At 45.2% G+C, this 12070-nt stretch overlaps 1 protein-coding gene across 11 annotated transcripts in view; it reads right to left on the reverse strand.

Annotated features, from left to right (window-relative positions):
* CIT (citron rho-interacting serine/threonine kinase) overlaps positions 1 to 12070 on the reverse strand; it is a 116665-nt gene that overhangs the window by 27204 nt on the left and 77391 nt on the right. For 9 of the 11 annotated variants that reach the window (XM_081174627.1, XM_081174625.1, XM_081174629.1 and 6 more), the window contains 7 exons: positions 11501 to 11694; positions 6934 to 7069; positions 5086 to 5190; positions 3165 to 3305; positions 2926 to 3033; positions 1841 to 2003; positions 1415 to 1579 (listed from right to left, as the gene is read on the reverse strand). In XM_081174627.1, the coding sequence (XP_081030753.1) occupies positions 1415 to 1579; positions 1841 to 2003; positions 2926 to 3033; positions 3165 to 3305; positions 5086 to 5190; positions 6934 to 7069; positions 11501 to 11694 (1012 nt within the window). The remainder of the gene's footprint in view (positions 1 to 1414; positions 1580 to 1840; positions 2004 to 2925; positions 3034 to 3164; positions 3306 to 5085; positions 5191 to 6933; positions 7070 to 11500; positions 11695 to 12070) is intronic. The other 2 variants (XM_081174628.1, XM_081174630.1) reach the window with 2 other exon arrangements.

Here is a 12070-nt window from a genome sequence, read left to right on the forward strand (position 1 = left end):
GGGGGGCAGGGGGAGAGATGGCTCAGCATTTGAGAAAAGATGGCTCAACAGGAAATTGCCTACCCTAGGCAAAAGAAGGAGGACCCCAGATTTTCAATGGTTAAATCAGAATAACCCAAGATAATGCCCGAGGGTGCAAGTAGGAGGAAGTGCTCACGAAAGAGACTTGGAAGCTGTAGAACGAGTTTGGACCAGAACAGGATATTAGGATAACCACAGCTGGGTAAGATGGAAAGCCTCTTATTCAAACTTATCACCAATAATTAGGGGAAAAACCAAATTGTTGGAAGTAGAAAGTTCAATTTTTCAGAAGAAAAGGGCAGTACTGAAAACTATTAAAACAGATCACTATCAAGAGAACAGGGTGGGTCCTAACATGTTTCTCAAGTGTCAAAGGCCAGGGTAAAGAGGTGCTCCTTCAGCATATTTCTACTAGGAAGAAACCCTTTCTTTATGTTGTTGTTTCTGTTGGAACTAAAATCTTCTGCTTATTATGTATACAGCTCCATCACGGTATGTGGCACTTTGGAATAAAGTAAGCATCCTGCAAAGAGGCAGGACCAGCCCCAAAGCGCTGAGCATTTCTATATACACTTGAAAAGGAAAGGGAACAGAAGAGTTAAGTCTCCTTCCATGGACAAACTGAGCAGTTCTATGCATATTTGCCAAGAATCAAGTCCCTATGTGTTTAGTGGGGCTTGCTCCCTAGTAAGTGTGCTTATGATTAAAATAAAGACATCACCCTTACATATAACACTTGTACTTTTAAGCAGCAAAGCACAGAATTTTCTGCCACTCCAGCCTACACCCGCCATCATCCCAGCTGATTTGTGTTTCCAAATTGACATTTTCACTATTTCTTTATTATGATCTTCATATTGAGCAGCTCTGAAGCCTACCCCAGGCCCTGCTACCAAGTCTCTCTTAATAGGGAAGTGCATAAGACCGAGCCTGGCACCTCCTACGTGAAAATAATTTTGCTGTGTGACAAAGCGACGAGGGTTCTTGAAATGAAAAGAAGAAGAAACTTTTCATTTTCTCTGGAACTTGTAGTTTGCAGAATGAATCTTATAGCAGCCTTTATTTTAAGAAGACTCTACTTGTTCTCTCCCTTTCAACCAATTTCCATTTAAGTTATTTGTTGCTTGGTCAAGTCAGACTTTTAGGTTGAAGAATAATATAAAAAGAATAATTATGAAGCCTTGGGTCACAATAGAAGAGGGGGCGGGGGACATTTTCATTTGATATATATATATTTCTCTCTCTAACAAGTCTCCAAGCCTCCCGATTCCCTTAAGGTTGCCAAACTCATGGATATGCTTGGTTAGAATGTGCATAGATGAAAGGAGGGTGCTGAGTTGAATCAAGGGATAGGGACTCTTCCCATACCCAACCCGCCCCCTCGAAGCCTTACCCTCTGGTGTGGAAGACTCCTTTCTGCGGCTTGAGGGAGGAGCAAGCAGACTGATGGGCGTGGGCTGGTGTTCTGGTGACCGGACTATGGCAGACATGATGATCTGCTGCCTGGCCGTGGCAGGAGTGGATGGGTGAGGGTGGTCTGTAATTTTCCTATGGGCAGCTACAGATACACATAAATAGTTAGTCAACTCCTCCCCGGCACGAGGAGCAGCCGTGGTTCTAAGGCAGCCTTAAGAGTTACAGCCTGCAGCAAAGGCGTTGCTCTATTGGATCCTCAACAGCAAACAGGGGGAAAGGGGGGGAGAGGATGGGGGGGGAGAGAAAAACATTTCACTGCTACAGAAAACACAAAAATATGAGACACGCGTTTGGACTAAAAACGGCCCTTCTCTCCAGATGCAACTTTTCAGTAGCCCCCTACCTTCCTCTCGAGCAGATCTGAGCTCGATGCGGGTTTTCTGAAGGGCCTCCTCCAGCTCAGCCGAACGGGCCTTCTCCTTCTCCAGCGCCACCTTCAGCTCATTGTATTGCAGAGGAACCTGTGTGGGTAAACAAGGGTCCTCTTTCCGTCGACTAAACAGGCCCTAGCAACAGAAACACACAGACAGCTCCTAACTCCTAGTAAGTGATGGTTTAAACTAGGGGAAGGGAAACCTCACTAACTGCAGACCAGAGGGTCTGATGGTATTCCTCATCTCGATAAAGAAAGAGGTTAAGGGGTGGCAGCGGGGAGAACCTGAAGCTCTCCCCCCACTCAAATTGTTTTCGAGAAGCTTATCCGGGCAATTGCTAACATTTTCCATCTAGCTTGACGGAGAATTCTGTGGGGAGGGCATCCAACTGGCGCTAAAAGCTGAAGTCGCTTAGTGGCATGTTTGTTCCGCTGGTGAAATGTTTTGCACCAGGGGAACATCACTGTGCAAGGGAATGCGTAATCAGGCTGCTGGTAACTTTATTTCACAATAGATTGAGCAATCTGTTGTACGGAATTGCGTCAGCGGATGGATAAAGCTGCATATAGCCCTCCCATCTCCACTGCCGCCTCGTCTCTGTCTAAGAGCTTGCTAGTAACAAAGGCGACACCCGGCCGTGATGAACCTGAACAGCCACTCCTGCCCTTATTTGCAAACATTTATTTCCACGGTTTGTTCCCACGTTTCAGCAAAAAAACCAGGGAAAGTGTGCACTTTCCCCAAATTGTTCCAAGTGGGTTCGCTCAGAGAAGAAAGAGCAAAATACTCCACTGTCATGTGCCAAAACTGTCTTTACAGCATCCTCTTATAGCTTGGGCATGTTTTTCCTTTGGGTTATGGCTTAATATCAAGACACCGCAGCTAATCATTTAGGCCAGGTTCCAAAGACAGACTTCAGGCACACGCAGGGGGCTTGCACACACCCAGCAGGATTCTGGGGCACACGGAACTAGCTGCAAGTGTTCTTTGGACTCCAGCCTTAGGTTTATTTATTTTTTAAACACCATGTGTAACAAACCGCCTGATTCCTCACCTTTTTCTTTTTGGCTGGCTGGTCCATCTTTGCTTGCAGAAAGTCAATGAGCTTGGTTTGTTGTGAAATGGTGCCCTCCATTTTCACCTTTTCATGGGAATAGAGAACCTATGAAGTACAAAAAAAGGATGAAAAGGAAAGATAAACCCATATATTGTGACACATGTCCATGTAGACAGCAAAACAATCCCAGTGGAGGATGTGTGAAATCCAGAGCGTAAGGCATTGCCTCTTCTCACCTGGATATTTTCTAGCTGGTACTCCAGGTCACTTCTCTCAGTCTTCAGAAGATCTGCCCTATCCAAAGCCTCTTGCAGGCCTTGAGTCAGGCGGAATATGTGATTTTTCTGTAGATCCATTTGTTGCTGCAGCTTTGCTTGCTGTTGGTAAGAAGGAGAAATTCAGATTCTTTAAGTCAGGGGTAGTGAACTTCAGACTGGGGAGGGCAGGTGTTGAATGGGGCCCTCTAGGCCTCTCTATATGGCCCTCAGAAGTCTTCCCAGGCCACCTAGCCAGGTCACACACCTACTGCATGAAGGTTAAATTTACATTCATTGGCCCACCCACTTTTGCTTCTGGCCCCACCCACCACTGATATTGGGCCTTTGGAAGAGGTTGCTCAGAAGGGAATACAACCCTCAAGGGGAAAAGGAAAGAACCCTCAAGGAGGTTTACAAAAGGAATAAAGCAGTAAAATCATCAATAAGAACAGTTACGGCAGCTCCATTAAAATATTCAAAGCATAACAATTAAAATCAACAATAAGCTGAAAACAGATCAAAACACTTTCCAATATCCTACGTATCTGGGTAAGCTTGTCTAAGCAAAAATGCTTTGAGCAGGTGCCTAAAGTACAGTGAAGGTACCTGCCTGGTGTCGACAGGCAGGGAGTTCCAAAGTGTGTGGGTGCTGCCACACTAACAGATCAATTTCTTACAAATGCAGAAGTAGTATTAGTGTCACTTCTGCAGATTAAAGCGGTCGAGTGGGTATATAAATGGGGGGAGGTGAGTTCAGTGGGTTTTGTAGTGGCTTGGTCTCCCTTCCCTGAGACCAGAAACTTTTACAAAATACTAAAAAAAAGTTTCAGAATAAATGAAGTAAGGATTAAGAAAAAATATGCATGAAGTATATAGAATTATTGGATGTGGAACATGAGCTTTTGTGGCGCGGGAGTATTCGAAGGTATTAATCTACCCCTTCCTTGTCCACAATCATGAAAGAGTCAAAAATTCAAAAATCTATTAAGAAGTCATTGAAAACAAATTGTGCAGATCAAGTAGTGTATTTATGCAGTATTTAGTTAGTGGGGAGAATATATTCCTATTAGAGGATCTGGTAATATTCCAGTGTTCTAAATCCCTTTTGGCCTTAAAACTATGCCCATGCAGTCTGCATTTTAAATAGAATCCTCTGCTTTTCCAAATGCACAAAAAAATCAAAAGAATCTAAAGACTGATACATGGAAAAGGTCAAGGTGGTTGTGACTTGGCAATAGAGTATTATTAACTGGCATAAATACACAACAGTGTCATTTTATTTGCCTTTCCAGTGGCAGACTTCTTTATTAAGGAAGAGAGGGGAGGCAACACTTGGGGGTTAAAATCAGCTTCCAAGCCAACTGAGAGCAGTTCTTTACCTCAAAACCTAACAGTGCAATCCTCTACATGTCTACTCATAAGCAAATCCCATTGAGTTCAATAGGATCTACTTCCAGGGAGGTGTATACAGCCTAAAACAGTTATGCATCACTATCTGGGATGGCTTCTCTCAAAAAATATTAGGAGCTGAAGTTTGGTGAGATGTTGAGAATTCCCTGATAAGTAACCCAAGCCTGCATCTCCCACCCGCCATCAGAGAATTTCAGAGTACAGACTGAAGGCAAATGACAAACACCACCTTATATGAAGCTAAGTGAGCCTGGGATTGATCAGTGCCTGGATGGCTGATTGCCTGGGGACCACTATGATGAAAGCAAAGCAGGATGTAACAGCAAGCAAATATGTGCATGCATAAAAATTGTAATTCCCAGGGAAGATGGAGTTATTATTAAACCAGTAAAGTCTGTGGTGTGAAATACCCGCTGTGTGAAGCTGGGTGATTTCATAATCTCTCCCAATACGGATGAATGGCATCTCATTATGAGTTGAGTATTATTACCTCTTCCAGAAGTCTCTGCTTGAGTTCACGCTCCGTCTCAAGCTTCTGTTGCAGGCTACGCGCGTTCATCTCCAGCATAGCATGCTTCTTCTCCAAATCATTAAGCTAGATAGAACAGATACACTGACATTAACACTTCCTTCCCCACTGGGAACAAACTGATCTTTATTTTTAAAGGATCTCTGTCATTTTTCTTATCTCCCAACAGGCAAACAAAGCTGCCTTATACAGTGGTACCTTGGTTGTCGAACGGCTTGGCTCCCGAACAAATCAGCTCCCGAACGCCACAAACCCAGAAGTGAGTGTTCTGGTTTGCGAACGTTTTTTGGAAGCAGAACGTCCAATGCGACTTCTGCTTGAGTGCAAGCAGCTCCTGCAGCCAATCGGAAGCCGCCCTTTGATTTTCGAACGGTTCCGGGAGTCGAACGGAAGGGAACGGATTTAGTTCGACAACCAAGGTACCACTGTACAGATTCGGACCATCAAGTCCATCTAGCGGGGCATTATCTATCCTAGCTGGCAACAGTTCTTCAGGGGTTCAGGTAGGGAGTCTTTCTCACAGCCATACCTGAAGATGGAGGGAACTGTACCTGGGACCTTTGGCCTGCAAGATGAATGCTCCAGCCACTGAGCTATGGTCCTCCCCTTGGCTCCTTCAGCTCTACCACACTCATCTGCCCAAAAGTCTCCTAATTTCTTAGAGGACTCCATCCTTTCTCCCTTGCTGACCTGTTTAACTCCCTCTGGGAACACCTAAAAGGTAAAGGGTAAAGGGACCCCTGACCATTAGGTCCAGTCGTGGCTGACTCTGGGGTTGCGGCGCTCATCTCGCTTTATTGGCCAAGGGAGCTGGTGTGCAGCTTCCGGGTCATGTGGCCAGCATAACTAAGCCACTTCTGGCGAACCAGAGCAGCGCACGAAAATGCTGTTTACCTTCCCGCCGGAGCAGTACCTATTTATCTACTTGCACTTTGACGTGTTTTCGAACTGCTAGGTTGGCAGGAGCAGGGACTGAGCAACAGGGGCTCACCCCGTGGCAGGGATTCGAACCGCCGACCTTCTGATCGGCAACTCCTAGGCTCTGGTTTAACCCACAGCGCCACCTTTGGGAACACCTAAGTAGCTTCATTTCTCACTTCCACTGGATAGCTTTAAGAGGATCAGACAAATTCATGGAGGTTAAGGCTATCAATGGCTACTAGCCGTGATGGCTGTGCTCTGCCTCCACAGCTGGGGGCAGCAACGCTTCTGAATATCACTTCCTGAGATTCGCAGGAGGGGAGAGGGCTCTTGTGCTCAGGTCCTGCTTGCATGTATTTGACAGGCATCTGGTCATCCACTGTGAGGATGCTGGACTAGATGGACCACTGGCTGATCCAGCAGGCTCTTCTTATGATCTTATGTTTCATCTTTTCTAAGAGGCCTTCAGCTTAATACAACTTCGCTGCCTGGCAGATGGCCTTCTTATTAAACATCTCCAGCCAAGATCACCTCCCTAGACATTCAGTTCCACTCTCAAGAGGCTCCTATGTCCCCTTCCTTCTGCTGCCCACTCCCCGCCTCTTTAAATTTTAGACTATAAGCTCCATGCGGACAGGGACATGTCTCTACTCTACAAAACATATTATATATTCAATGCAAAGAAACAGTAACTGTCACACATGAAAAGAGCGATTTGCATTCATTGCATCTAAGCCAAATTAAGGTGAACGCTGGCCAGACTTTGGGCATTTCAGAGCCGTAATTATAACATGCTAAAAGATTTTTTGGCTGTGTTGTAGCCTCTGGAACAACTGATTTTGTCAAGGCTGTATGATGGAAAGGTGCTTAAAAAAACAACTAACTAACCTTGTCGGAAAGGCTCTCAGCCTTGAGTTTTTGCTCCTTTAACGCTTGCTGGAGAGCCAAGATTTCTGCTTTATGTTCTTTAACAGCAAGCTCTACCACCTGACGGGATTCGGTGATGCGCTGATCTGCTCGCACCCTGCATGAAAAACGAGAAATACGTTTTCTTAAAGACTCCTTTCCTGGGAACTGATTTCTTCCAAGGATCCCATGGCATCAGATGGGATCAATGGGTAGGAACTGTTCCAAACTTCTGCTTTAAAGAAAGTCATCATTATATGGCGCTCCCCATACCACAGAACTTATCCACACCTGCTGTGCTGAGAGAGATCCAAGTTGCCACAGTGAGAATCTGGAATCAAAGCCTAGCGCCATATGGCAGTACAGAAGAAGACAGTTGGCAAATCACCAGAGTGGCCATTTTCCAACTCCACATCCCTTGTATAAGCATAAAAAGGGATCTGTAACTCAGTATAATCCATATTAAAACTAGGGCAGGCCTGGACTTTAATCTTTCTCCCCAGCTTTCATGGCCCCCACTCGTGAGCTGTGAAAGTAGAGATTTGAGTGGGGATGGCTTCCTGGATGCCTGCTGCTGCCGGTTGCCATTTATATTGCCTCAGAACAATGTGTTGCAATTTCTCTCTCAGAGACATTTAGGGAAAATAAACATGTTGGCCAGCAAAAGGAAGAAGACTGTAGCACTGCCTTCCTCCCCCAAATTTCCCCCACACTTTCATCAGAACCCTCCTTCTGAACTCAGGCAGGTCTTCTGACATTTCAAAGCCCTAGTTAAAAGATTCCTAGTTTGCAGCTCTGTAGATCAATTTGGATTTCACCCAAAGGAAATTGGAAGCTAATGTGAATATTTAAGCTCAACGTGCTTAAGCATAACAAGTCCTCAACCAGTAGTCAGGCCACCATTATGGACCAGTTGTCCCACTCGCTGGATCATCACCTTGTCGTGGTGAGTGCGCTTGCATGTTCCTATGACCCTTGTGAGTGAAGCTGTCGGGAATATCATACTCCCAGCAGGGTCACCCAAGACAGTAAGGTCACAGGGAAGGAGCTAGACAAAGAATGATCCAAGAAGTCCTCAATGGCAGAACAGGCAGATGATAACAAGCGGTATGTTACAACGGCTGTGAAGGCGGATGAAAGCTGCAGTAGATAAGAATCTACCGGTTTGTCGTGACTACTTCATGCCATCGGAACAGAGCCCTACTGCGAAGACTGTGCATTGGTCGGCATGCATCTACACACATAAAACAAATTCACACACAGGCGTCTTCCAAAAACCCAACCCAAACCCCAAAAGTCCTAATACGCTCCACGATGGCTATCAAGATTATACCTCAACACAGGCTTCAAGGAAGGAAACCAAGGCACAAAATGAACACTCAAGCCCTTCAAGATCCCATTAAGTGGGACTGCTTCCAAACGACTCTTAAGGACCATCTGCTTTCAGAATTCCCTGATAACATCGAGGAACACTGGACCAAGCTAAAAACATCCATTATTGCAGCCTGTGAACAAACTATTGGATACCAAACCAAGAAACACCAGGACTTGTTTGATGAGAATGACAGATTGAACGCATGATTGACAAGAAAAGGAAGGCCTTTCAGATCTGGCAAAGAGATAGAAACTGTGCCACTAAGAAAAAACCCTATGCCAATGCTAAGGCTGAGGTTCAAAGAAGAACCAGAGAACTAAAAAACACCTGGGGGATAAAAAAAGCTCAAGAGATCCAGCACTTAGCCAACACTCATGATGTACAGAGTTTCTTTCAAGCCACAAAGACCATCTATGGGCCAATAAATCATGGCATATGCCCCCTACGCTCAGCAGACGGTACCACACTTCTAAAATATAAAGAAGCTATTACACTGTGCTGGAAAGAACATTACCAACATCTCCTTAACTGCAATTCCCCTGTAGCTGCTGAGGTCCTACCACAAATTCTGCAAAAACAAGTTAGAGAAGAGCTTGCAGTATCTCCAAATCTGGGAGAGTTGTGTACAGCTATTAACCAAATGAAAAACAACAAAGCCAGTGGACCTGATGGGATACCTGTCGAAATCTTCAAAGTAGGTGGAATTGAACTTACACAAGAACTTCACAAGCTCATCAAAAAAATCTGGGAAAGAGAAGAAATCCCAGCAGACTTTAGGGATGCCAAAATTATCAGTCTCTTTTAAAAAGGTGACAGAACTGATTGTGGAAACTATCGAGGCATCGCTCTATTAGCTACGGCCACCAAAATTCTTCCAAAGATCTTAGCAAACTGTCTCGTGACAATATCCGAGGTGACCCTTCCTGAATCCCAAAATGGTTTTAGGCCTTCTGGGGGACAGTGGACATGATTTTCACCACTCGACAGCTTCAAGAAAAATGCAGAGAGCAAAACCAACCCCTGTATATGACGTTTATTGACCTGACTAAGGCTTTCGACACTGTAAATCGTAATGCCCTGTGAACTGTCCTTCTGAAAATTGGCTGCCCAGATAAATATATAATTATCATTCGGCTCCTCCATGATAATATGACAGCAACAATCACAGATAACAATCGTTCTCAAAGTGAACCATTCACAGTGGGATCAGGTGCTAAACAGGGTTGTGATATTGCCCCAACTCTATTCATTATTTTCATTGCCACGATCCTACACTTTGTCAAAAGGAAACTACCCACCGGAGTAGAAATCATATATTGAACAGATGGAAAGCTCTTCAATCTGTTCAATATATGAACAGCAGGCTGAAAGCAAAGAGTAAGGTTACCATAACTTCCGTCATAGAGCTTCAGTATGCTGATGACAATGTAGTGTGCGCACGCTCAGAGGATGACCTCCAAATCATCCTAAATATCTTTGCAGAAGCTTACGAAAAGATCGGCCTATCACAACATCCAAAAAACCAAAGTGCTGCACCAACAAGTACAAAATAACCCCTCTGCCAGCGCCACAAATCCAACTCAATGGTGTAACATTGGAAAATGTCAATTACTTCTCCTACCTAGGCAGTTATCTTTCCACAAGGGCCAACATTGATGCCAAAATCCAGCATCGCCTGAGCTCTGCGAGTGCAGCTTTCTCCCAGTTGAAGTGCAGAGTGTTTGAGGACTGGGACGTTTGCAGGGAAACCAAAATGCTTGTTTACAAAGCTATTGTACTACCAACCTTACTATATGCTTGTGAAACATGGACCACTTATAAACGCCATCTCCACCTCCTCGAAAGATTCCATCAACGGTGTCTCCAAAAAATCTTACACATCACTTGGGAAGACAGGCAAACTAATATTTGTGTACTGGAAGAAGCAAAGATCACCAGTGTTGAAGCAATGATTCTTCAGCATCAACTTCGTTGGACTGGTCATGTTGTGCGGATGCCTGATGATCATCTTTCAAAGCAACTACGCTATTCCGAACTTAAAAATGGAAAGCGTAATGCTGGTGGTCAACAAAAGAGGTTTAAAGACAATCTCAAGGCAAATCTAAAAAAATGTAGTATAAACACTGACAACTGGGAAACACTGGCCTGCAAGCGCTCCAGTTGGAGAACAACCTTTACCAAAGGGGTCATGGGCTTTGAAGACACTCGAACTCAGGATGCAAGGGAGAAACTTGCTAAGAGGAAGGTACGTTTGGCAAATCCACACCGTGATCAACTCCCGCCTGGAAACCAATGTCCCCACTGTGGAAAGGCGTGTGGATTCAGAACTGGCCTCCACAGTCACTTACAGACTCATTGTTAAAACCGTGTTTATGGAAGACAATCTTACTCGGCTACGAGTGATCACCAAAGAAGAAGATGGACCAGTTGTAGTTTTAAGAGGGTTCCAAAGGCAGCCCCCCCCCCCAAGCACATTGAGGAACTGTAACCTGGATGTTGATAAGGCATGGACAATGGTAGCCAAATCAATTTGTCCCAAAGGGGATGTAGTGCACCAACTATGTTTCTGAACCATCAGCTGTAGGTGCCACCTGAACATCTGTTGAGTCTGTTCCAGCAGCAAATTCCTTGTTGAGGCCTTGTGAAGATTCTGTCCCCAATGGCAGAGGCAGAACCAAATAGTTAAGGATGTCAAATGAAGAGGAAGGCAAGCCCTTGGACACCACTTCCTGTTGCTAAAATCAGAGCAATTTGCATGTGGCTGCCTGTTCTGGGACAGAACCTCAGAGCTGGCAATACTTCTAAGTACCATTTGCTGGAAGCCACAAGAGGGGAAAGTGGTCCTGCTTGCCAGTTTCCCACAGACATCTGACTGACCACTGTCAGGACAGGATGCCGGTTTAGATGGGTCATTGACCTGATCCAACAGGTTCTTATGTTCCTCCTTAACCCTGTACAGTCGTACCTTGTCCGATACGACTTCCGTGGCTTCCGATTGGCTGCAGGAGCTTCCTGCAGCCCAGCAGAAGCCGCACCTTGGTTTCCGAACGTTTTGGAAGTTGAGCAGACGTCTGCAACAGATTCCGTTCGACTTCCGAGGTGCCACTGCATTTACTTATTGCTTTATATAATGCAGAGCTCTCCAACAAAGCGTGCAGAAACAAAAGTCCATACCTGCTTTGTTTCTCTGTATCCAGCATTCTCTGCAGCTCTCGAACCCGACATTCGAACTGGGTCTTCTCGTCCCCCAGAACACTCCGCCAAGCCTCCCATTGGCGCTCCTTCTCAAGCAGTTCGTCATTCAGAGCCTCCAGATCCATCACTTGCTCTTCAAGCATCGTGCAGGTTGTCTTTAAGGCCTCCATCGTCTAAAAACAAAGCCTTTCATCACTTTTCTAATCTCTGCCTCTGAACCACTGCAAAAATAAGCCTCCATGATGGACTTCCTAGAGCGAAACCTTCCTAGATCAAGAAATATGTTTATATATACACAGTCCGAGCTTCTCCAAGTATAATACATGAACACAGACAGACAGTTCGGCTGGTTGTACTCACTCTTGTCCTCGGCCCAGAGGCAGCTAAAACAAAGGAAAAGGAAGGATCAGGGCTATGGGGGCCGGTGGTGTTCTTCAAGGTCAAACCAAGAAGGGGTGCCATGAGAACAAGTAAAACAGACTACAGTTGTACCTTGGTTCTCGAACAGAATGTATTCCAGGAGTCTGTTCGACTCTCGGAACCGTTTGA

Source organism: Podarcis bocagei (assembly GCF_964188305.1).
Source record: "Podarcis bocagei genome assembly, chromosome: 16".
NCBI lineage: Eukaryota > Metazoa > Chordata > Lepidosauria > Squamata > Lacertidae > Podarcis > Podarcis bocagei.